A 26,213-nucleotide genomic window follows, 5' to 3' on the forward strand; every position below is an offset into this window, starting at 1 on the left:
CAGCTGTAGATGGATTCTTATCATCATGCGTTCTGTTTGAATTTCTTGCATTTCTTCTGAAGGCAGTTAGGTCAATCTTATCATTATCAAAGAGCCAACCACAGGAATAGAAGATAAATAAATAGGTACTCATTCACTTCCAAGTGGTCTTTGATATCTTGTGGGTTAGACAATTAATGACTATTAAAGCTAGTTATTTCACCATTTGCATAAACTCTACATCAGGATAATTAAACAAAGTACATATTTGCAATTTTTATGCTAATTGTCATCCCTTTCAAGTAAAGTACATTGCAGTGAATGAGTTAATTTTTAAGTACAGTAACGTTGTGAAATGGTGACGACATATTCGTCCTGCTGAGAAAGCAGACAAGACTGTGGTATAATCCCTTGTCTGAAAGGTATTCAGTATTTCGCTGGAGTAGCAATATTGATTTTTGTACTCGTCAAGAGGCTGGAGTGTTCAATTGTCGGCAACCTAACACTGAAATTCTTATTTGCTGCAGCTTTGCAGACTCATTTATGCAATATTGCAAATAAATGTACAATCAATAAATAATACAAAAAAATAATAATCAGTAAATCTAGGTAATCAGACCGTAATAATGCATAACTAAGTACTTGGTGCAACGCCAACACAGTGTGCAGTTGTTGGAGTAGGGTGGTGGTTAGTATTGTGCAGCGTTCAAGAGTCTGATGGTTGCTGGGAAGAAGCTGATCTTAAATGTGGTGGTCAGAGTTTTCAGTCTTCTGCACCACTTACCCAATGGCAGTAGTGAGATCTGAGAGTGGCAAAGGTCTTTGACGATATCGGCTGACTTCTGAGGCAGCGCCTCCTGTAGATCCTTACGATGGTGTGGAGGTCAGTGCCTGCATTAGGCATATCTCTGGTGAGGTTTGAAGTCTCATCAAAGCAGTCATCATACCTAACAATAGAAAGGAAGTGCTCAGGTGAGAAGAACCAAAACGTCAACTATTCCTTCTCTTCACACCCCCGCTGAGTTAAGGGGCTGTCCCACTGCGTCGACCTAATCTGCGAATTTAGAAGAGTTTGCCCTCGACTCAAACTCGCAGCATGGTCGACACGTGGTCCTAGGAGGTCCTATGAGTTCACTGGAACTCTCCTTCATGGTTTAGGGAAGTACCTGAATACTCGCCGCCTCAGCTAGGTCAGCATGTTGAAAAAAATTTGCGAGTAAGATTTGGTGGGCATGGTTCTTTTGAACTCGTAGTGCAGTGGAGTGGGGTCGCCATGTAGTTACAGGCAGCTAAGGGCAGTCCTAGGCAATCTCCTTTGATGACCGGGTATTTTAATTGGCTCATTGGCACTTTCAGGACCAAGGAAAACCAATCGGTAGGTTAAAAGCCGCTAAACTTTATTAAACATTGTCTGACTTCTTAAAAGTGTCTCCCCCCCCCCCCTCCTCTCTCCCTCTCTCCCCTTCTCCCTCTCCGGTCGATCCAGTTTGAGGTGTTCCAGGCGAGTGCCCTTGAGCTTGAAGGTCGAAGACACTCTTCTGAACTAGCGGATTAGGTCGCCGCAGTGGGACAGCCCCTTCACTCCCAACATTTTGTGTCTGCTCATGTTGTCACATCTCGATCGGAAAAACACCTATGCCAGGATCCTCTTCATAGACTTCAGCTCCGCTTTCAACACAATCATCCCGCAGCAGCTGGTGGAGAAGTTGGAGCTGTTGGGGGTTGATGCTGGCACATGTAGCTGGGTCCTGAACTTCCTGTCGCAGCGGCAGCAGACAGTCAGGGTGGGCAGTAGGACATCAAAAACGATAGCCGTGAGCACTGGCTCACCCCAAGGCTGTGTCCTAAGCCCCCTTCTGTTTAGTCTGCTGACACACGACTGTACTGCCAGACTCAATAACAACTTCATCAGCAAGTTCGCTGATGACACAACAGTAGTGGGTCTCATCAGTGACAACGATGAATCGGCGTACAGGATGGAGGTGGAGCTGCTCACAGGTTGGTGCAAATCCCACAACCTCATTCTTAACGTGGGAAAAACTAAGGAGATGGTGGTTGACTTCAGGAGGGCGGGGAAACAACACCATACACCTCTGCACATCGACGGAGCTGATGTGGAAAGGGTCAGCAGCATGAAGTTCCTAGGACTACACCTGTCTGATGACCTGACGTCCACGGCCAACACCACAGCTCTGGTCAAGAGAGCCCAGCAGCGACTTCACCCCCTCCGAAGACTACGGAAAGCAGGCCTCCCCACCACACACCTACGGACTTTTTACAGGGGGACTGTTGAGAGCACACTGACATACGGCATCACTTCCTGGTTCGGGAGCTGCAAGGCGTACGAACGTCACCAACTGGACAGGATAGTGAAGACCGCAAGCAGGATTATTGGTGCTCCACTCCCCTTCCTGCTGGACATATACAAGAAGAGATGCATCAACAGAGCCATCTCCATCATCAAAGACCCTTACCACCCATCGCATGACTTTTTCACCATCCTCCCATCTGGGAAGAGGTACAGGAGCATCAGCTGCAAAACCAGCAGGATGCTCCTCAGCTTCTTCCCACAGGCTATAAGACTGTTAAATGAACTTTCCCCCCTGCCAAGTATCGCGCACAAACACCCCGCTGCCAGTCGGAACGGCTGTTGAATGTTATTGAATGTTATTAGAGGGTTAAATTGTTCATGACATGTATTTTAACTTTAATTGCTATTTATTTTGTAACGAAAACTGAATGGACACTGGTCGAGAAACGTTTTTTTTGTTTCCTCTGAGTATGCGAATACTCAGGAAATGACAATAAAGATTTACAATTACAATTACAATTAAGGAGATGGCCAAAAAGTTAAAGTTAAAAGTTCAATTTCTCTTGAGTCTGAATAACATTAGAGTTCTTTTATAATATTGTAAACTCAGTGATGGGTTTGTTTGTGGTACTGAGTGACACAGGTGAGAAATGACACCCTGAAACACAAGAATACACTTTTGAAGACTAACCTCTCTGAGAGTTAGTGAGATGTGAAGAAACCTTGAAAGAATTCCCATGCGGTGGTCTGGTATTTTTCAAACTCTCCAGATCCAACAGTACTCTGCAATTAGGCTGACTGTTTATGATAAACATTTTGGCGGGTGGGAAAACTTTGTTGTTCTTTGGTTTGGAAATACTTCTTTGAGCTTGGCATCAGAGTCCATTGCTACTGGCAAACTTGTATCTGTGCTCAGAAATAAACATTAATTATACATCATTAAATTACACAGTATTCTGCAGTTTAAAATAGCAGTTCTGTTAATTTCTAAGAATTTGCTATGGTAAAGTTCCTTTGCTGTGTTTTGTGTAGTACTAATTGTAGGACATTTGATATTAATAAATGCTCAGCTGCAATTTTAAACTGATAGTTAATTATTTATACTTAAAGCCGTTGCAAATGAAAGTCACCCACCTCTTTTTGATTGTTTTATGTAGCAGTGCATATATTCGACTTATTTGTGTGGACCAGCACAACTCTGAGGTGTCTTTATCAACTGGGGTAAAATGTGTCTGCTCAAGAGCTGAGTGATAAAGACCAAACTCAATTGCAAATATGTGACTAAAGAATTGTTTGTAAAGTGGTTTGTGGTGTGATTATAGAGGCATTGAGGTTGACACGCTATTAGGCAGCGGGTTCGAGAGTATGGGAAGGCCTGAGCAATGATCAAACCATAAAATTGTTTTAATTACCCACCATGAAACGAGGCAACGTCATCTTGTGGAGCTCCTTGTTGCAAAATTGTTTAATTAGTCTTTGCTGTTTCTAGAATGCTCTCTTTGTGGGCAGAATTAAGAATCAGTTTATTTATGGCATGTCTTTAACATTCAAGGAGTGCGATTGCATTCGGTTACGTAGAATATTCAGCAGTAAAGGGTCTATTTGTTCCAATCTGTTCATGCTTAGCTGCCCCTTGACTTTCTCCATCTAAATCTATCATTGGTAGCTCACTATACCCTTCCTCATTGTTTCAGTTTAGTTTATTGTCATGTGTGCTGAGGTACAGTGAAAAGCATTGATGTGTTCATCCAGCCCCACCTTAAACGCATCAACACTGATAATTTAAACTGCCCCTTCCCTCCTTTCCCCCACCCTCTCCCATCGAACCACATTCCTCATTATTGCTCCCACTTTTTGGCATAGAAGTTTGTTCTGAATTCCTTTTTACATTACTTGGTAATTGTCTTGCATTAATGGTTGCTGGTTCGGCTATTCCCTGCAAATTGAATCATTTTCCTCCATCGTTTCTAAGAGCTCTCCCCTTAGTCTTGCTTTTTCAAAATAAAGAGATCGAGTCTGTTCACCCATTCCTAATATATATATCCTAACAATTAATGTGTTGGAAGGAACTGCAGATGCTGGTCACATTTAATTTAGTTCCTTGATAGTTTTCTCTGTGACAAACATTGAGTATTATAATGTGGTCTAATCAAGATTCGATGCAGTTTACCATACCTTCCCCAGTTTTCAATTCAACCCCTCTAGCTTGCTTTTGTTTTTTTTTAGTGGTGAAACAAATTACTGCAGCTTGGTATTTATTACCTGAAAATTTAGAAATGTTGCCGTTGCTTCGAGATTTGAAATTGGTCATGGAAGTTCTGCGTGATGTTGGCCAAGAAGTGGAACATTATTTGCAGCCTAATGTGAAGGAAGGAACTGTAGATGTTGCTTTAAACAGAAGATAGACACAAAATGCTGGAGCAACTCAGTGGGACAGGCAGCGTCTCTGGAGAGAAGGAATGGGTGATGTTACGGGTCGAGACCCTTCTTTAGACTGACCAAAGAAGGATCTCGTCCCAAAGGACCACATTCCTTCTCTCCAGAGATGCTGCCTGTCCCGCTGAGTTACTCCAGCATTTTGTGTCTATTATCTGCAGTCTTCCATTGCAACTAGCTGCCCTTTACTCCCACTCTCTGTTTGCTAACTTGTAGCTGATTAGCAATCCATCATGTTTTCTGATCTTGGCTCCACTTTCTCTCAACTTGTACTCGTTTACTATGAGGTATCACATCAAAGCCCTGTTGTAAATGTAGATGAATCACATTTATTGCATTAACATTGTCTACTTAGTCAGTTACAATCTGACAAACTTCAATTTTTCATGTATATTCATTTGCACTCGGGTGGATGATTTTAGTTTTAGTTTAGAGGTACAGTGCAGAAACTGGCCCTTCTGCCCACCGAGTCCATGCCAACCACCGATTCCCATACATTAGCACCAACCTACACCACAGGAACAATTTACAATCTTTACTGAAGCCAATTAACTTAGTATGACTTTGGAGTGTGGGAGGAAACCGGAGCACGCAGAGAAAACCCACGTGGTCACGGGGAGAACGTACAAGGCAGGCAGCACCAAAGGTCAAGATCAAACCCGCGTCTCTGGTGCTGTAAGGCAGCAACTCTACCGCTGCACCACCATGCCATTCCACCGCAACTTGGCACAAATGTTACAGAGACTTTATACACTAGTAACTGGGACTTATACACGAGATTGCAGTATTTCAGCTATTTTTGAACAGTTGCTGCAAGTTTATTAGTCAGTCAATGATTGTGGTAAATGGTCGTTTCCTGACTTATGATGCAACATTGTGGATTGTCACTGAATGACAAGCCCTGATTGCTACATGTCTGCCAGGGTTGGGAAGAGACTTTTACCCTGTACTATATAAACACTATTATGAAATACATTATTGACTGGAGTCAAAAAGAAAACGTTCACATTTCTGCTTCTCAGTGTAGATAGAGCGCTTGGAGCTAGCGGAATCAAAGGGTACGAGAAGAAGGCAGGCACGGGGTACTGATTGTGGACGATCAGCCATGATCACAATGAATGGCGGTGCTGGGTCAAAGGGCCGAATAATGGCATCCTCCTGCACCTATTTTCTATGTTACTGAATATACAGTAAATCTTTGTTTTAACAGAGCACAATGAGGAGGAACGGTGTCTGTTATTATCGATTGTCCGCTATGACTGAATAAGAGATTATCATTGCACAAGTAGAAGAAACAAGAAATGCAGATGGTTAATACACAAACAGTTATAAATTGCTGGAGTAACTCAGCAGATCGGGCAGCATCTCTGGAGAACATTGATAGGTGATGTTTGAAGGCAAGTCAAGACCCCTTCTTCTGACTCTCGGTCCAGAACTGGGCTGGGAATCTAGGTAGTTGACCGCCTTGGCTTGCTGACGACAGGGGAGAGGTGAGGAATGGCGGAGTCATTAGTTGTGGCCAGAATGCAGGTAAAGGTCGGTGGTGTTGGCGGCAGTGGGCCGTGGACTGGAAGCAAGCGGGGAGGCAGTGCAGGCCAGTGGTGGCATCAGGAACCCGGCCTGGAGGTAGCCGGGGAGGAGGTGTGGGCTGGAGGTGGCTTCGGCATTTCGGCCTAGCTGTGCACGTCGGTAAGTCCGTCCGCTGTAATCAAAATCCATTATTAAATGGAACGTAATAACAAGGATCTACTGTATTTTTGAGATTCATAGATAATAAAGTACACATTAGAAACATGGAACAAACTGGCTGGTACTTTCCTAGGGCAATTAATAATAGTGACTGTGTCTTATATTTAATCCTTGTATGCTGAATACTCTTATTCAGTAAAAAATATGGCCTGTTGAATTGGCCTCCAGTTCCTAATCACCATCTCTAGTTCTAAAATGCGTGGATTGGATTTGAGTACAAGATAGGATTCATTGTGATCTAAAGGAATACATAGATGGGCATGATATTGCTGCCATCATGCATTGAATTCTGTAAAACTCGGCAACTTCACACAAGCAAAGAGGCTGAGAAACAAGACACTCCGTGACAAATGTTGAATAGTATGCATCTAGGAAATGGAAATGTGGATTCTTTCCAAACTTCAATCTCAATCGAAACGTAAATTAGACTCAAGAGGCTGAGACTTGATTGAGACCGTAACTTGAGAATTTCCAAGATAGTATTTCGGCTGGGCTTATAATTTATTTGTTTTTGTCCTAGATAAGTGATTTCATAGTCATTATGCAATTCTGATTGAGTTAGAGGAAGAATTGTTATGAATGCAGCACGGTGACCCAGTGGTAGCTGTTTACAGCGGCAGAGACCTGGGTTTGATACTGACTGTGGTTGCTGTCTGTATGGAGTTTTGTACATTCTCTCTGTGACCACGTGGGTTTTCGCCGGGTGCTCCGGTTTCCTCCCACCATCCAAAGACATACAGATTTGGAGATTAATTGGCTTGGTAAAATTGTACATTGTCACTTATGTGTAGGATAGTGTTATTGTGCGGGGATCGCTGGTCGATGGAAACTTGGTGTGTCGAAGGGCCTGTTTCTGTGCTATATCTCTAAACTAAACTCAACAAGAAGATGTCAACTATTTAAGAGGAGACACCTGCTGGTTATTTACCTTCTGCATTTGAAATTATAAAATATTGTAGGTAATATCTTCAAAAGATAGATTCAAGAACTGTAACAAACAAGCTAGAGTCAATCACTAGCTACATTGGCGTCCTTGATTTTCTCCTGCTGTTATTGTAAGCTTTATCTCCTGCATGTTGGAAAAGTGGCTGTGACCTTGATGTTTGTAAATGTAATGAGTACCTTATATCTATTCTCTGGAGAATTGCTGAACTGAGAATTTCATAACATTCACTGCACAACCATTTAGGCCAACCTGACTCTGCCAGTAATTGTGCTTCTCACAAAGTTGTTTCAAGGACAGCTTGAAAGGAAAGGCAAGATGATCATTAACTATTGCACTTCCTTATAGTCTGAGCAGCTAATCGTAAAAGGGAGAGGCACGCTCCTCTGTCTCTGAGGGCGTGATGCCCCATTAGTTTTTAGCAGTGTTGAATTATTTGCCCATTAAAGTCAAAGCATGTAGTGATCTTCATAAAGAGCTCATTAATCTGCTCTGGATACGTGTGTCAATTTGTTTGGATCATCGTCAAGTGATCTGCCATTGGTTTAGTTTTTTCATTTTAGTCCCTACTTTTAAGATGTGGATTATAAACATGTCCGAGACGCTACATCTTGAAAATATTAGACTTGTCTTGGCAGATAAACCAGAGCATGTTTCGAAGACATGGACACCATTCATTGATTTATTACAAGGATAGCATGGCACAACACAACTTTGGATTTCAATCTAATTACGGGTTGGGTGAGGTGGGTGGGGAGGGATCTGAGGCACTTTATATCACCACTTTATTCTCTCTTTTTATTTTTGTCCTTTTATTTTTTTTTTCTATTCCTCTCTTTCATTCATTCACTCTTTGGCTACACCACTTTGGTAGTCTAGGGATTCTATTTCTGCACATCTCACTTTTTCTCCTTTCTTTTCTTCCAACTCACTAAAAAGTTAAAATTGAAGCTGTATAATAACTGTATAATTTATATGCCGTTGGTTCTATTTTTGTACATTTGCTTCTAATACATTTTTTTTTTAAATAAAGAATAATAATTTTTTCGTTTTGAGCCACAGTGCGGAAACAGGCCCTTTGGCCCACCAAGTCCACACAGACTAGCGATCCCCACAGACTAACACTATCCTACGCACTAGGAGCAATTTACAATATTTACCAAGCCAATTAGCTTACAAACCAGTACGTCTTTGGAGCGTGGGAGGAAACCGGAGCACCCAGAGAAACCTCTCACAAATCACGGGCTGAACGTACAAACTCAGTATAGACAGCATCCGTAGTCGGGATCGAACCGGGGTATCTCACGCTGCTGCAAGGTAGCAACTCTACCTATATGCCAACATGCCGCCCCATTAGTGTTGGCTCAGTGAGTTCTGATTTTGCCGTGTTCACAGTTGTCAGATTTTTGTGTATTCAAGCAAATTTTCATTATTTTGCAGGACTGTGGCAGCTGAAGTCAGGAAGCAAGTATCCGGCCAATATAGCAGCTCGCCGCAGCTGTCCAAGAAACGCAGTGGCTCCCATCAGTTGGTAAGTACACAGCTGTTCCAACATATCCCTGTCAATGGGATACAAAGCTAAACCAGATTGATGGTAGGACAAGAGATAGTTGCTACGGAGAAAGAAAAATTTGAGGTAGTTCTTTTGATAGCAAGAGGTGTACCAATACGATAATGTAACAGTAAGCACCGTGACTCGATGTTTGTGCAATAAATCACATGGAACATGAAATTAAATCCTTCCATTTTAACCCAGAACCTTGCTGGATCTTCTGCTGTGGATATTTTAGGCTAGTTGCCTGCGTAAGTTCAGAGAAAGTCTGTTATGATTGCAAATGTTGCAAACCATTACATTAACATAGGGTGACGTTTCGGGTCACATCCAGAGATGCTTCCTGTCCCGCTGAGTTACTCCAGCATTTTGTGTCTCTCTTCGCTGTAAACCGGCATCTACAGTTCCTTCTCACACATTACATTAACAAATTGGGGGTAGTCTAAATTATCAAAACAGAATGCTTGTTTGAACTTAGCTTTATGTCAAACTGTTTTTGCCTGTGGTTGCATTCTGTTATTTATTATCTATTATTCCTCCCGTATCATTTTACCTTCTGTTGAAGACTTTCCTGTGTCATGAAAACCATTCCCAATCAAGTCAGTACAGTGAGTGATTAGTGCATCTAAATGATGAGATTATTAATGCTGAATGACGTGACAAGTTTGGTTCTTTTCCATCAGTATAAATCTAGTCTAACTCATTTCCCGTAAATGCTTTATTGCCAGTAGAAAGATGAGATTTATTTTTGTCCTCCACATTTTTTGGGTTGGGTTAACTCCAGAACCCAGAGATGAAAGCCCAGTATCTAAGAAATGAAACCCACGTTCCTTGCTGTTGTTTTAATTCCCTCCGTCCTCCATTTGTCTTGGAGTAAAATATTGTTTTGTTGCATTCCATCATGACCCAGGAACCATAACTTTTTTATTTTCCTTAAGTCAGACGGAAAAAAGAATTGGAAAAAAATAGTATTTCTGGTTGACACGCTTTGGACATTAATTGAATTTCCATTTTTGCTATTCCACAAGCTTGTAGTTTGCTGTATAGTTCTTGTTGCTCTTCTGCACTGGACTATCCTGTTTGGCCTAATTGCTTTCAGAAGGTATTTTGGAGCCAGCATTCTTTACTTTACACCTAATAGATGATCCATTTGCACAGAAATCTAAGCACATTAATCTAATCGCTGTGGAATCCTTGGCTCATTTATCTCCGTGGATCTATCGCATCCTCAGTCAAGGTGGTCTAGTTTATGGACATTAAGGTTTTTAATGTGTTTAAGAAGGAACTGCAGATGCTGGAAAATCGAAGGTACACAAAAGAGCTGGATTAACTCAGCGGGTGCAGCAGCATCTATGGAGCGAAGGAAAAAGGCAACGTTTCGGGCCGAAACCGAAGGGTTTCGGCCCAAAACGTTGCCTTTTTCCTTCGCTCCATAGATGCTGCTGCACCCGCTGAGTTTATCAAGCTCTTTTGTGTACCTAAGGTTAATTGAATGATAGAATCAGTTAGGTTGAGATTGAAAAGATTCCAATGAAAATTCATGCTCTCCTCTTGAAGCTCTTGGACATAGCAGTCAGTGGATATTTGGTCTCCAATTAAGTACATCTCCAGCTAATGAGCATTATATTCAATAAGAAGCCCTTGTTTCATCTGCTTTGATCGGAGTTTGCTCCTGTTTCTCAGTTGGCTCTGTAACAGAGATTATAAGAGAATGTGTACGCAAAATGCTGAAGCAACTCAGCGGGACAGGCAGCATCTCTGGAGAGAAGAAATGGGTGATGTTTCAGGTCAAGACCCTTCTTCAGGCTCTGTCTCGACTTCAGTCCCGCTGAATTACTCCAGCATTTTGTATCTACCTTCGATTTAAACCAGCCTCTGCAGTTCTTTACTACACAAAAGAGAATGTATGATTGAACCAGCAACCTCATTGGTATCTTTTTGATCTCAACCCCTGTTTTCATCACCTAGAGAAACGGGATTAGATACCTAGACCCTGTTTCCTTTAAGGCCAATATATCCTTCCTTGGATTTTATGCCCAGAACAACTTTCAGCACTAATATATTCACCAGCCAATATTTTCTGCTGGTGTAGCGTATCCTCTGCTACCCCTTTGCATTCTCATCCTCTTAAAAGTAAAGGTTTGCATTACATTACTCTTTAAGTTTTTTTTTTCAACCTGACCAGTATTATTTTAATGCAACAAACGATCTATTGAAGGAAATCAGTTGGTTGAGCAGCACCATTGAGGGAGTGGTGAGGGGGGGATGGTTGATATTTCAGGTCAAAACCCTGCATTACTGTCGCCAGACAGGGTCATTACATTTTAATAATCTGCCATACACAAGTGGTGCCCTTATGAACTTATAAACAAACGGTTTCCTGCATCATTCAATCACTTTTCAAGCAATTCTGAATTATATTGACAACTATTTGCCATATCTTTTACCATTCAAGAATATGTCTCCAGGTTTCTATTCGAGTCTCCCTTGTTATTCTATGCCTCCTTCTATACTAGTGAGTGTCAATACTTTTTGTGATATCAGCAAGCGTACATATATCTGATTCTGTAGATAGACACACAACATGCTGGAGTAACTTAGCGGGACAGCACTGCATATATGATTTGTATTGTTTCTAAGTTGTTAATAAAAATAATGCGTTGTTAAAGTTGCATGCCTATTAGCAACTATTTAGTCTCCTAAATTAGTCAATATTTTATCTTCAATTTTGTGAACATCCCTTATCCATGTTCAAAAAGGAACTGCAGATGCTGGAGAATCGAAGGTTACACAAAAAAGCTGGAGAAACTCAGCGCGGGTGCAGCAGCATCTATGGAGCGAAGGAAATAGGCAACGTTTCGGGCCGAAAACGTTGCCCCTATTTCCTTCGCTCCATAGATGCTGCTGCACCCGCTGAGTTTCTCCAGCTTTTTTGTGTAACCTTATCCATGTTCTCCTGGAATGTACCCACTGAGTTACTCCAGCACTTTGTGCCTTTGTAATGAGAAAGTGGTAATATTTGATCATTTCTGCAGGGAAATGTTAATGTATACAGCTCCTGTGTGTTGTTGATAGCGACCATGGGACAAGGAGTGTGACTGTAATCAGCTTGGCACATGCGGCAGAACTTCACAGAGATTGCACGTATGAATCCCTCAGACGTAATGAATGTTGAATCCCATGGCAGGCACACTGATGGGGTGGTTTCTATCAACAGTGAAACACCGATAACTAGAGGCCTTCATGACGCGGATAGATCTACATCTCCGAATACAGATTTGAAAAATTCTCTTTTAAGGGGCCTTCTCTTCTATTTCTACTTTCCACTTTCTCTCTTCCTTTTTTTATTTTTTATATACACACTTCACGTTTTTCTACTCTCTACCATCTATTTTTCCACTTTTTCCCCTTTCTATTGTTTTCTTTTTCTTGTCCTGCTTACTTCCTTCTTATAACATAAAACTAGAGGTTGTACATAGAATGGATTACGGTATTACATAGTTGGCACCTAAAATTAGGTTCCACTGTACTGTTTTGTGCTGTATTAACTTCTAATAAAATAAAAAAAAAAAAAAAACTAGAGGCCTTTAGTACATGGTAACAAATGAGCAGTAGGCTCCTCTTGAGCCATTGCATTGTTACATAAAGATAGACACAAAATGTTGGAGTAACACAGCAGGAACAGGCAGCATCTCTGGAGAAAATGAATAGGTGACGTTTCGGGTCGAGATTGGAGACTGGTCTCAACCCGAAAAGTCACCTATTCCTTTTCTCCAGAGATGCCGCCTAACCTGCTGAGTTACTCCAACAGTTTGTGTCTATCTTTGGTATAACCATCATCTGCAGTTCCCTGCTACACTCATTGTTACATAACATGGCTGAGCCTTACTGCTGAACCTTTAATCCTGACTATCAAGAACAAGAGTATATTTCATTGCCACGTTAGTTGCAAGTTAGCTTTGTATTAATTTATTTTTCTTTTATCACCACCGGATGATAGCCTCATCCGCATAGCCTCAGAATAAAAGGATGTTCCTTTAGGAAGGAGATGAGGAGGAATCTCTTTAGTCAGAGGATGGTGAATCTGTGGAATTTTTTGCCACAGAAGGCTGTGGAGGTTAAGTTAATGGATATATTTAAGGCAGAGATAGATAGATTCTTGATTAGTACAGGTGTCAGAGGTTATGGGATGAAGACAGGAGAAAGGGGTGGGGGGGGAGGGGGAGGGATAGATCGGCCATTATTGAATGGTGGAGTAGACTTGATGGGCCGAATGGCCTAATTCTGCTCGCATCACTTATGAACTTATGGACGGAGTTGAGAGAGGAAGATAGATCAGCCAAGATTGAATGGCGGAGCAGACTTGATGGCCTAATTCTGCTCCTTTCACTTACGTACTTATGGATAGTTCATACAGCACTATTGAATGTTCCTGATGCCACAGTAATTTATTATGTCCCATTCTAGGTACCTCTTTCTGAAGTGGTGGAGCCTGTGGATTTTGAGGAATACCTGACATCACATCCCCTTGCTCCAGAACCAGGCCCACTCCGAGAGCTGCTTGAGTTTCCCGCAGACGATAATGAAGTAGCGTACGAGCCACGAGAATGTCGCACCATCGAACCCGCAGTCCCAGAGGAAGTGTGAGTATTTGCCCACATCATTGGATCGGACCTGGGTCATGCAGTAACAACATGTAGAAACAAAAGCTACCCTTTCGCTATCTCAGGTCCTCTTTGCTCAGCATGAGGACATAGGAGCACAGATTTTCCATACCTGTTGTCCTTGCCACTTGATCAATCAACAGTAGGAGCCCAGCGTAAGTGTGGAGGCCAGATGGTTAGGTTTATTCTTATCCTTGTCGGGAACATCTCAGTCTCACCACAGTAGCAACCTGGCATATGTTTCTCTACTCTCCAACTATAACCTTCTCTGATCCCTTAGATTTTAACACTCTTCCATACTGACAAGCTGTTTATCATTATTTGATGTTTAAGAAGGAACTGCAGGTGCTGGAAAATCTAAAGTACACAAAAATGCTGGAGAAACTCAGCGGGTGCGGCAGCATCTATGGAGCGAAGGAAATCAGCAACGTTTCGGGTTGCTGCACCCGCTGAGTTTCTCCAGCATTTTTGTCTACCTATCATTATTTGATTATTTGCAGCTACACTGCCTCACCCACATGCTCCTTCAAAGTGTTTAAGAAAGAACTGCAGATGCTGTAAAAATCAAAAGTAGACAAAAATGCTGGAGAAACTCAGCGGGTGAGGCAGCATCTATGGAGCGAAGGAATAGGTGGCATTTCGTGTCGAGACCCTTCTTCAGACTCTCCTTCAAAGTGCTCTTTGAAACCTACTTCTTTGATGAAGCTTTATGATTGCCTGTCTCAGTGTGAAATTTTGTTTGTCAATGCTCCTGGGGTGCCTTGGGATATTAATTACATTAATGTCGTTATATAGAAAAAAATAGTTATTGACATAAGCAAAATTCTGTGATACACTTGCACAATCTTATTTCTTCCAGGATGGCAATCCCAACAGATCCTGTTAGGTAAATTAGATGCAGAGCTGTACTGCTCCCAGCTGGGTGGCCAGGATTCAAATACTGGCCTCTTGGATACACATGAAAGATTAAAGTATCTGTTGAGAGAAGACCCCATAATTTTAGTTAAATTGGACCAATATTGCAGTGGATTGTTTTTAACAAAGGAAAGAGGTCTGTAGCTGTTGAATTTTCATGAATTACTTCATTCTTTCTCTTGCAGGGGAGCGGACCCTCGAGTAAGAGATGCTGTGCAGATCTACACCGAAGACTGGGTCATTGTTCACAGAAAGTGGGTTTATTGTGGTTTCTCTTTGTAAATCTTATCGTTGGTTCGGCCTGCTCTGTTCATTTATTGCAGAACTGTTTGTTTTACCCAAGGGGCGATATGCAGCAGCTGTGAGATACAGTATCGAGCTAGACATTTAATATTCAGGTAGAAAAAACCAAGGTGAAAATGAGTCCAGGCATGGAGCGGAAAAGGATGCAATATTCAAAAAGGTGCTTAGAATCTCAGAATAAATGGAGCTTTGATAGTTTGAGGCGAAGATAGACACAGAAAGCTGGAGTAACTCAACGGGTTGTACAGCATCTCTGGAGAAAAGGAATAGGTGATGTTTCAATCGAGACCCTTCGTCAGACTGAGAGTTAGGGGAAAGGGAAACGAGATACAAGGATTGGGATCACTTTTTTTGTATCTGTATAATATACTGCAAATCAAATGCGCACTATTGTAAAGCTATGCATGTTAATTTAAGAACAAAGGTCTTTAATTTTGTTCTCTCCTCTTCAATCTCAACAAAAAAAACACTTGTTCAGCTGATGTAGGAATCCGTTATTACTGACTGTCCACTGTAACCGAGTGAGGGGGGTAAAATTAAAGGGAGGGAAGAGGGAAGGAATGTGGCATTTGAGAGGGGGGTGTTCAGCAAGTGGGAATTTGTGGGCTGGGGAGCCACACATGGGGTCCGCTGGGGATGAGACCGGTACTCACGCCACCTTCACGATGCTCGCGCTCTGTGACCGGAACCTCCTGCCAGATAGAGTCAGCTCATTTGATAACTGGTGGTTGTTCATTGTCGCGTCTACCAAGGTACAGTGAAAAGCTTTTATTAGCAGTCAGCAGAAAGACAATACATGATTACAATCGATCCGTTTACGGTGTATAGATACATGATAAGGGAATAACGTTTAATGCAAGGTAAAGCCAGCAAAGTCTGATCAAGGATATTCCTTGGGTCACCAAAGAGGTAGATAGTAGTTCAGCACTGTTCTCTGGTTGTGGTAGGAAGATTCAGTTCCCTGTTAAGTCGAGTTGTCGGTAGTGGTGGGTGGTGCAATGGGAGCCTCAGTCCGCTATAACCGACATCCGCTATGTAGAAGATAGACACAAATAGCTGGAGTAACTCCGCGGAACAGGCAGCATCTCTGGAGCGAAAGAAAGGGTGCGTTTTGGGTTGAGACCCTTGTCCCACTGAGTTACTCAAGCTTTTTGTGTCTGTCTTCAGTTTAAACCAGCATGTGCAGTTCCTCTTACACATTTCGTCCACTATATAGAGGTCCGTGTGTTTACTGTTTTGCAACCCAAAGATACATATTGTATATTGAGCGCCAAGCCACTGTTTCTGATCTTCCAGTTAAAGCTGACATTGTTGATTTTAAAATAAAAACTACTTGTGTAACATTTTCTTCAGTAAGTTCAGAATCTTAGCGTTCTAAATATTTGACAAGTGGGTCTGCCAACAACCTTTCTCCATGTTTCATTTTTATACATTGATTGGCAGTCTTTTTATCTTTTGTGAGTAGTTTTTAAGCTGTGGTCAGAGCCTGCAGCGTTGGTCTGTAACTGGCAATGTAAGTGGATTGAGCTCTTTGCTGAATTATTCTGTAATAGAGTCTTCATGCAGTCATATCACAGTTCCTCTCTTATTCAACCCTTGATGGCACAATGGTACAAAACAGTAAATAGGGCCTTTGGCTTTCAGTGTCGATACTGACAGCATGTGGAGTTCTGAGTGCCACCCCCGATTGTTTCAGCATCTCGTGCTTACAGTTGTAACCTCATCTTTGATTTGTATTTTGGAAACAGGCATCAAAAGCTGAGCACTGCATTTAGCGTCAGCACGATGGATAAGCAGCGTGAGAGACAAAGGGGCCTGCCCAAGCAGATCTTTGAGACTGATGAAGTTGTCGATGAACGAGGTGCCCAAGATGATCAGGTTGGCGTTCATGTTGTGGGACCATGGAACTGTATATGCTGGCTAACACACAAAATGGCACAGAGTGACTTTAGACTTTTGAGATACAGCGTGGGAACAGGCCCTTCAACCCACTGAGTCCGCACTGACCAGCGATCCCTGCACACTAACACTATCCTACACACTAGGGACAATTTACAGAAGCCAATTAACCGACAAACATGCACATCTTTGGAATGTGGGAGCAACCAGAGCACTGGGACAAACCCCACGTTGTCACAGGGAGAACATACAAACTCCGTACAGATGGCATCCGAGGTCAGGATCGAACCCGGGTTTCTGGTGCTGTGAGGTAGCAACTTTACGGTTGCGCCACCATGCCGCCTGCTGGAGTGACTCAGTAGGTCAGGCAACAACCCTAATGAACATGGATGGGAGATGTTGTGGGTCGGGCCCCTTCTCCTCACTTTGGTCTTCATGTTGTTTCAGTGTTCCTCAAGAAACATTGCAATGGTTCTCATCTGATGACACGTTTCCTGTCTGAACCATACCAACACAAAAGGCTCCGTTTTTAAATTCTCATGCAGATTTTTCAGATATAAATGCAATGAACCATGTATGGGTCTAGTATCATGCACATTTAAAGTAAAGGAACAGAGTGAATAGCTGAAGCAAAGGTTTCAAAGGAGAAGCAGATATACAGTAAAGAATGTGTAAGGCTCTGGACTTCACTGAATAGTTACAGATAGTCATACAGCATGGAAATAAACTTTCCTGTTTGACATGTCCATGCCAACTAGATCTAAACTAGTCCCATTAATCTGCATTTGGCCCACATCACTCTAAACCTTTCCTATCTTGTCCTACAGTATATTAAATGTTGTGGTGGAATCTACTACAACTACTCCCTCTGGCAGCTTGTTCCATACACTCATCACCTACTGTGTGGAAAAGGTTACCCCTCAGATTCCTATTAAATCTTTTCCCCTTCACTTTAAACCTTTGTCCTCTGGTTCTCAATACACCTACTCTGGGCAAGAACTGTGCATTTATCCGATCTATTCCTCTCATGGTTTTATACACCTCTACAAGATCACCCCTCATCCTCCTGCGTTCCAGGGAATATAGTCCCAGCCTACTCAACCTCCCCCTATAGCTCAGACCCTCTTGTCCTGGCAACATCTGCGTAAATCTTCTCTGTACCCTTTCCAGCTTGACAACATCTGCTTCCTTGGATTGTAAGTGCTGCTGGACTGTTGGAACAAATGGGGAATGTTTCTTAACGAAAGCTGCAAGTAACTGACTACCTCTTCTTCGGTAGGATGAGTTGAAGCGGCGATCGGTGTCTCTGGATGACACACCGAGGGGGAGTTGGGCCTCCAGTATCTTTGACCTGAAGAACTCCACCGCCGACTCGCTGCTGCCCAGCCTTCTGGATCGTACGGCCATTGACGAAGTGGACAAGCGCAATGGGGAGCAGAGGAAAGAAAACCGACACGGGGAAGTGCTGGCACTCTTCCCTCCTCCAGATGAGGTAAAGAACTTTCTCTGGGGTGGGGAGGCTGGTGATAATGTGAAGCACCTATGTAATCACAAACATGTGGCTTATCATTTGCTTGTACTTACTTACTTACTTACTTACTGCCTATTATGCCTCCTGGCATGTAGGGCAGCAACGAAGGTCCTCCACTCAGCAGTGTTGATTCCTTCAGTTGCTGTTTCCGTAACATATTTGTTTTACGAGACAGGGTTGTTAGCCCAGTGCTCAACCTCCAACCTGGAGGACCAGTGGATCGCTCTTCGTCTCGCCTCTACCCTTTGACCTGTCCAGCATGGGAGACCCTAACAGGAGACTAATCTCCCGCTGGCAACATCTTGAGATAATGCAATTCTGCCATTTTACAGAAAATTGAAGGGCTTTGATGCCCTCGAATCATCTTTAACAGAACCTTAATAGTGGGAGCTTTGATGCCACCTAGTGTGCAACTGTGTCAATATTATTTATTTGATTCATGATCCTAACCACCCTCCCCAACAACAACCACCCACAGACACGACAATTGCACCCAGTATGTTAAACTATAATGTTGCCCACAAGGCTTTAGATTCTGATAAAATGAAACTGTGGATTATTCTGCCAACAAGAATCAAAGTTACCCCTGATCTCTCTTAAGACTATTATGCAGAGTGTGAATTATTATAATGCAAATGGTTCTATTTATTCCACTGAGCTTCGGTCGCTGATTTGTAACTCTCAACGTAGATTCAAAGTTACCTGGAGCCAGTCACATCTTTAGTTGACACCCTTCCTGTTCTCGAAAAGTTGTGCCATATAATTATCCCATTAAATGGGAAATACCCATTGCAATTTATTTTAGTCACCAGAATAATCTGTGACGGTAAGGTTTAATATACTGGATAGAGTAAGAACTGCCACTTTGTGTGTTATGAATATGATTATGTGCCTTGTAATGTTTCTGATACCTATGGGCAGGCACAGTGGCTCAGCAGTAGAGTTGCTGTCTTACAGTGCCAGAGACCCGGGTCGATCCTGACTATGGGTGATGTCTGAATGGAGTTTGTACATTCTCCCTGTGATCTGCATGACCACAATGCCATCACAACTGAGGCTAACCTCACCACTGCATCACCTATATCTGTCTCTTTAGTTGGTAACAAAGAAAGGGCAAAGTTTACAAAACTGCTTATTTCTGCTCTGCATTGAGAATACCCTGGGTATTTGTACCTCGCACTGTTCCGGCAAGGCCAGCTGCATAATCAAGGACGAGTTGCACCCCGGCCACTTCCTCTTCTCCCCTCTCCCTTCAGGCAAAAAGGTATAGAAGTATGAAAACGCACACCTCCAGGTTCAGGGACAGTTTCTTCCCAGCTGTTATCAGGTAACTGAATCATCCCACCACAACCAGAGAGCGGTCTTGAACTACTATCTACCTCATTGGTGACCCTCGGACTATACTTGATCAGACTTTGCCTGCTTTACCTTGCACTATACGTTATTTCCTTTTCATGTAGATACATGTACACTGTAATGTGTGTTATGAATATGATTATGTGCCTTGTAATGTTCCTGATACCTATGGGCTGGCACAGTGGCTCAGCAGTAGAGTTGCTGTCTTACAGCGCCAGAGACCCTGGTCGACCATGGATGAACATCTGGGAAGATCGGAGGGGAAGCTGGCTGGACTATGGTGCCTTCCTCACCTTGGTGCCACTGTGTTGTGTTGTGTCGTGGACTTTCTGTGTTTGTGCTTTTTTTTTAATTTCTATTTTATTTTTTTAATATGTTTTAATATTTATTATTTATTTATTTTTATGATACTGACTGTAAAGGGAAATTCATTTTGTTGTCTCTAATTGAGACAATGACAATAAATTTGAATACAATACAATACAGTACAATACAAGTAATGGCTAGATGGTAATCATATATTGTCTTTGCTGACTGGAAAGCATGCAACAAAAGCTTTTCACTGTACCTTGATACACATGACAATATACTAAGCTGAACTGAACTGAAAATTGGTCAAGGGCTAGCCCGAGGATGAATTACACAAGCAGGCACCCCTGATCTTAATAACTCTCCATTATCCCCTGCCCTGACTGCTCTGCTATGAAATAAAATTGCTCTTGTTGACATGGAAGCCATAGGTATTGAACCAGTCTAAGCAATGGGCTTGTCAGCAGGTGTTCCAAGTCTAGAAACTTGCCAGCTGATCAACCTCCACTCTGGGCATTTTATTGATGGTCATTGCTGGCTTCAGTATCTGAAGAAAACTTGCAAATGGGAAACGTGCAATGGTTCCAGCCATCGTGAGATAATATATTAGCTTACCAGATTAATCCTTGTTAATTTCTGAAGAAAGTTTACGCACCAGTTTACAGGAATTCTAAACTGATTATATTTTTTCTTCTGGCAGGATGAAGCTGTAGAACGATCCTCTATTCCTGAAGTCCCGAAAGAACATTTTGGGCAAAGAATTCTTGTAAAGTGTCTGTCGTTGAAGTGAGTAAATACCTCTTGAGAAAATGTAACTTCTCCCACGTTGTGTCGAACAGACAATGGGACAATCCATATTAACCCATGGACAAATAAATCACAAGTTTGGGTGGAGCTAACATGGGACAATATTTCATTCCGAGATCAACCAAATTCTGCAGATCCCTCACTACAATTTGTAGTTTATTTTCCTGCATTTTCCATTGATAATTATATAGGGTCATACAATGTGGAAACAGACCTTTCATCCAACTTGCCCACACTGACCAATATGCCACATCTACACTAACCCCACCTGCCTATGTTTGGCCCATATCCCTCTAAACCTCTCCTATCCTCGTACCTGACCAAATGTTTTTGAAATATTGTGGCCGAAACCAGACCCTACTGTATATGTCTTGCCGCTTTTCTGTTGTTCATCCGCAGTTTAATTGTAAGCTGATATTTAATTGTGCAAGCATTGTCTCTAAACTTGGATAGTGGGTGCCTGCACATTGTTGATTGTTATCGGTGAACTCAGTCCGGGGTGGGAGATTGCAACCTTCACTTGGTCCGCCCTGTTTCGACAGATGCAATCAACCCGGTGTGCACAATCGAATAAGATCAAATAGAACAAGTTGTCCTACAACTTTAGGCCGTGCACGCCATACGCAAGAAGAAGAAGAAGTGAACTCAGTCCCATAGTCAATCAACTGGCGGTCTTGCCATTAATAAGAATAACATTAGAGAACACTCTTTAGTATTAGTTGTAGTTTTAGAGATGCAGCACAGAAACAGGTTCTTCGGCCCACCGAGTCCGTGCCGACCCCCGTATATTAACATTATCCTACACACACACACACGGGACAATTTACATTTATACCAAGGCAGTTAGCCTACAAACCTGTGCGTCTTTGGAGTGTGGGAGGAAACGGAAGATTTCGGAGGAAACCCACGGGGAGAATGTATAAAATTAGTACAGACAGCACCCGTAGACGGGATTGAACCCGGGTCTCCGGCACTGAAAGCGCAATAAGGCAGCAACTCTACTGCTGGGCCACCCCTAGCCACCGAGCGCACCTCCCCGGACGTACCCCCGAAAGGTGTGGTGCCTAGGCTAGGTGAGGCAGCCGATCTTGACCACATCGGACTTCCGCAACTGATCAGCGGGTCGAATTTGCCGCCTGCAGCTGGGGCTCTGGAACTCTGGCCCGGCTAGTCGGCAGATTTGTTCCCATTAGCTGACTTCTGGGGCCGACTTAGCGAGCCGGTATCTCGCCCCCCCCAAGTCCTCTGTTGGTCCAGCAAAACGGATAACATTGGCAAGGCAATGGTGCTATAAAATCGGTGGTAGATCTGTACTCGTGAATATCACAACCGCATTGCAGGAACTGATGCTACTCCTGCCACTGATTTCTGTTTTCTGCTCTTTTTTAACAAAGGTTTGAAATTGAAATTGAGCCGATATTTGGAGTTCTGGCCTTGTATGATGTGAAGGAAAAGAAGAAGGTTAGTGATCCAAAGTAAAATCCTTCATTTATATGCAGTGATGTTTATTGAATACAGATGTTATTTGGTGGAATTGATGCTGTTGGAAACAAGAATCTCTTTCTGAAGGAGGAGGACGTAAAAGTATTTACAAAAAAGGGAACACTCATCGTTATTTATTTGTATAATTGTCTTTACAAATGTTCCTGGTTCTCTGTAGATGGTAGACAAATAATTGTTCAGGAGGATTTTGATCACCCTTTCTCTGTTCGTGTTAGCTAAACCCAATCCTTACTGTACCTGCCCTTGCTGTTGCTACTTTCTCATCAGCAACTGAAGACTGGAGGTATTTGTCTATTATCAGACTACAGATCCCATGACAAGTGCTTTTTAGCAGGCTCATAAGAGATTTGTGACTTTTGGCCCAACTCATCCATGCTGACCAAGATGCCCCTTCTAAGTTGCTCATGTGCCCGCATTTGATCCATATACCTCTCAACCTTTTCTGTCCATATCTGTCCAAGTGTCTTTTAAATGCTGTTATCGTATCTGCCTCAACTACCTCCTCTGGCAGCTTGTTCCATATATCTGCCACCCTCATGTTTTCCCTCAGGTTAGTATTAAATCTTCTCCCTCTCACCTTAAACATATCTCCTCTTGATTTTGATTCCCTTAAAAAGACTTTGTGCATTCACCCTATCTATCCCCCCCCCCCTCATGATTTTATACACCTCTATAAGATCACACCTCGGCCTCCTGCACTACAAGGAATAAAGCCTTGACCTGGCCAACCTCTCCCTATAGCCTAGCCCCTCAAGTGCTGGTAATATCCTCGTAATTTTTTTCTGCACTCTTTCCACCTTAATGTCATCACTCCTACAGCAGAGTGACCAAAAAATATGCATGTGCCATAGACATGCGTCAGTCTGAAGAAGGGTGTCAACCTGAAATGTCACCTATTCCTTTCGCCAGAGATCAGAGATGCTGCCTGACCCGCTGAGTTACTCCAGTATTTTGTGTCTATCTTCGGTGTAAACCAGCACCAGCACATATGAATGTGCCATATGCTTTTCAGTCATTGAAATACGGTTGCAGCTATGGTGTTGACAGCAGGTTCTCCAAACTAGTAAAGAGATCATTCCTTGTTAATCTACATTCAGGGGTTAATTTAGGGATAAAAATTGGCCGGCATCTCTCACTTTTCAAATCATTGTTGTGGGCTTGTTTCCTTCACCTATAAGCACAGAATTGTGTTGAATTACCAGAGGTCAATGCAGTGGAGATGCCAATGCCTTCCCAATGTGGGCACTGAAGTTGTCCGAACTCAGGTTCCCAGAGGAAGTTTAAGACATGCTAGTCATTACAGGAGATCTGAACTTTCATTAAGAATATCGTGCCGTTGTGCCCCATATTCCAATGTCAATGATAGATAAAAATCATCTGTATTATTATATGGAGGATTAAAACCACTTTAGAGTTTTAAGCTATGTAGCTACTCAAATTATTTAGATCAAACTAATTGCTTTATTCTTGCCGTACACTGTAGATTTCTGAGAACTTCTACTTTGATTTGAATTCTGACCAAATAAAAGGTCTTCTCCGCCCTCATAATCCCCATGCTGCTATCTCCACATTGGCCAGGTCCACCATCTTCTCCATAACGTATCCTTCTCCTGACATATTCCTCGTAATTAAGGTAAGAACTGAGCTTCCCTGTCTTTGTTTGTTAATCCCTGTTCAGATGTGTATTTGAACTCAGCGCACTGACCATGAATGGATTTTCATGCTCATTGACATGGCTAGACTTGGTGCATTTAATCCAGACTTGTTCATTTTGTATGTGATGCTTCTTTCCATTGCAGCTTGAAAAGGTTCTGCAGCAGGGTGACATTGGGGAATGTGCTGAACCCTACATGGTTATGAAGGAATCTGATTCCACGAAGGTGAGGAGGGAAACTACCTGTGTAATTGTTCACTCTGAAAATCTCTGTATCCAGTATCATAAGTTCCAGGAGCAGAATTAGGCCATTCGGCCCATCAAGTCTGCTCTGCCATTCAATCATGGCTGATCTATCTCTCCCTTTCATAACCCCATTCTCCTGCCTTCTCCCCATAACTCCTGACACCCTTACTAACCAAGAATCTATCTCTGCCTTAAAAATATCCATTAACGGCCTCCGCAGTGTTAAAGAATTCCACAGATTCACCACCCTCTGACTAAAGAAATTCCTCCTCTTCTCCTTCCTAAAGGAACGTCCTTTAATTCTGAGGCTATGACCTCTAGTCCTAGACTCTCCCAATAGTGGAAACATCCACTCTATCCAAACCTTTCACTATTCGGTATGTTTCAATGAGGTCCCCCTCTCATTCTTGTAAACTCCAACGAGTACAGGCAAACGCTCAGCATATGTTAACCCACTCATTCCTGGGATCATTCTTGTAAACCTATGATGGTATCTATGAGGAAATACGTGTTACTTTAGTACAATTGTTTCTTTGCTGAATAAAAAGTCTTAACAATGAACGTCATGAACTACAGCATAAACTAATGTTCTATGGCTGCGTTTACCTATTATAATGCTTGCTACAGTTAGTTGGATAGTTACTAAATGCTCACCTTGATGTTATAGACATTGCCCATATCACACTGTCTGCAGCTTTTGTCTCTGAGAAGGGATCTGTGACCAAGACCCAGTCTGGTGTAAAACTGATGGGGTGCTGTGTCAGTGTCAGTGGTCCCCACATCATTGGCCTGCTCCATTAGAACAACTGGACATGAAAGATGCCATGACATAAGTTAGATGGAACAGTGAGTTTCTCCAGTGCCGCAGACAATATTCCTTCTTCAGCTACAAACCAGAAGCTTTTTCATGATATTTGACGTGCATGTAGCAGATATGCCTTTAACCTGATAGCACATAACCACTCTATATGAGATATTTCCAAGAACTTAGTGCTTTGTAAAATAGTTATCCTTCCAGCTCTTTGTCAGTCTTTGCTTGTTCTTTTTCTCTTGTTCAAAGGTTATTTATTAGTCACATACACCAATTGGTGTAGTGAAATGCGTATTGCCATTGCAGCTCATAAAAAAATAATACAACGTAACAGTAATAAAGAAATTTAAACATAAAAAACATCGCCGCACAATGATTCTCATTATGAGGGAAGGCACAAAGTCCAGTCCCCATCCCCATATCAGGCCTATTGAGGCCTCCACAGTCGCCTTTATGGAGGCCCGATGTTCTTCCTTCTCCCCCTTTCCCCGGGTTGATAGAGAACTATTAACAAACACTCTTTTCCTTGTTTGTATCTCTGCCCGTAGCACAAGGAGAAGGTGGAGAAATTGAAGAATCAAGCAGAACATTTCTGCAACAAATTGGGCAAATTCCGAATGCCCTTTGCCTGGACCGCAATCCACCTCATGAACATAGTGAACAGTGCCGGGAGCCTGGAACGTGACTCCTCTGATTCAGAAAATGGTGAGATCCAAACCAGTAAAGTTGTTTGCGTAGGAAGGAACTGCAGATGCTGTTTTTTCACCGAAAATAGACACAAAATGCTGACGTCTTGACCCGAAATCTATTGATTTTCACCAAAGTCGCTGCCTGACCGGCTGAGTTCAGTTAGGTTAGAGATACAACTTGGAAACAGGCCCTTCGGCCCACTGAGTCTGCACCGACGATCGATCCCCGCACATTAACACTATCCTACACACACTGGGGACAATTTACACATATACCAAACCAATTAACCTACATACCTGTACATCCTTGAAGTGTGGGAGGCAACTGAAGATTTCAGAGAAAACCCACGTGGTCACGGGGAGAGGGTGCAAACCCCGTATAGACAGCACCGGTAGTCGGGATAAAATCCGGGTCTCAAATCAAAAGCTTTTAAGAGGCTTTTGGATGGTACATAGATATGCAAAGAGTGGAAGGGTATGGATCACGAGCAGGCAGAGGAGATTAATTTAAATTGGCGTTATGTTCAGCACAGATATTGCGGGCCACATGGTCTAT

At 42.6% G+C, this 26,213-nt stretch overlaps 1 protein-coding gene across 4 annotated transcripts in view; it reads left to right on the forward strand.

The window, feature by feature from the left end:
* The window catches only part of LOC129714348 (dedicator of cytokinesis protein 7-like), a 135,105-nt gene that overhangs the window by 23,495 nt on the left and 85,397 nt on the right, over positions 1-26,213 (forward strand). For all 4 annotated transcript variants that reach the window (XM_055663893.1, XM_055663894.1, XM_055663895.1 and 1 more), the window contains exons 2-11: positions 8,859-8,949; positions 13,438-13,613; positions 14,735-14,803; positions 16,601-16,730; positions 18,031-18,243; positions 20,648-20,733; positions 22,149-22,215; positions 23,741-23,890; positions 24,057-24,137; positions 25,517-25,673. In XM_055663893.1, coding sequence (XP_055519868.1) covers positions 8,859-8,949; positions 13,438-13,613; positions 14,735-14,803; positions 16,601-16,730; positions 18,031-18,243; positions 20,648-20,733; positions 22,149-22,215; positions 23,741-23,890; positions 24,057-24,137; positions 25,517-25,673 — 1,220 coding nt within the window. The remainder of the gene's footprint in view (positions 1-8,858; positions 8,950-13,437; positions 13,614-14,734; positions 14,804-16,600; positions 16,731-18,030; positions 18,244-20,647; positions 20,734-22,148; positions 22,216-23,740; positions 23,891-24,056; positions 24,138-25,516; positions 25,674-26,213) is intronic.

Source organism: Leucoraja erinacea, chromosome 39 (genome assembly GCF_028641065.1).
Source record: "Leucoraja erinacea ecotype New England chromosome 39, Leri_hhj_1, whole genome shotgun sequence".
Lineage (NCBI taxonomy): Eukaryota > Metazoa > Chordata > Chondrichthyes > Rajiformes > Rajidae > Leucoraja > Leucoraja erinaceus.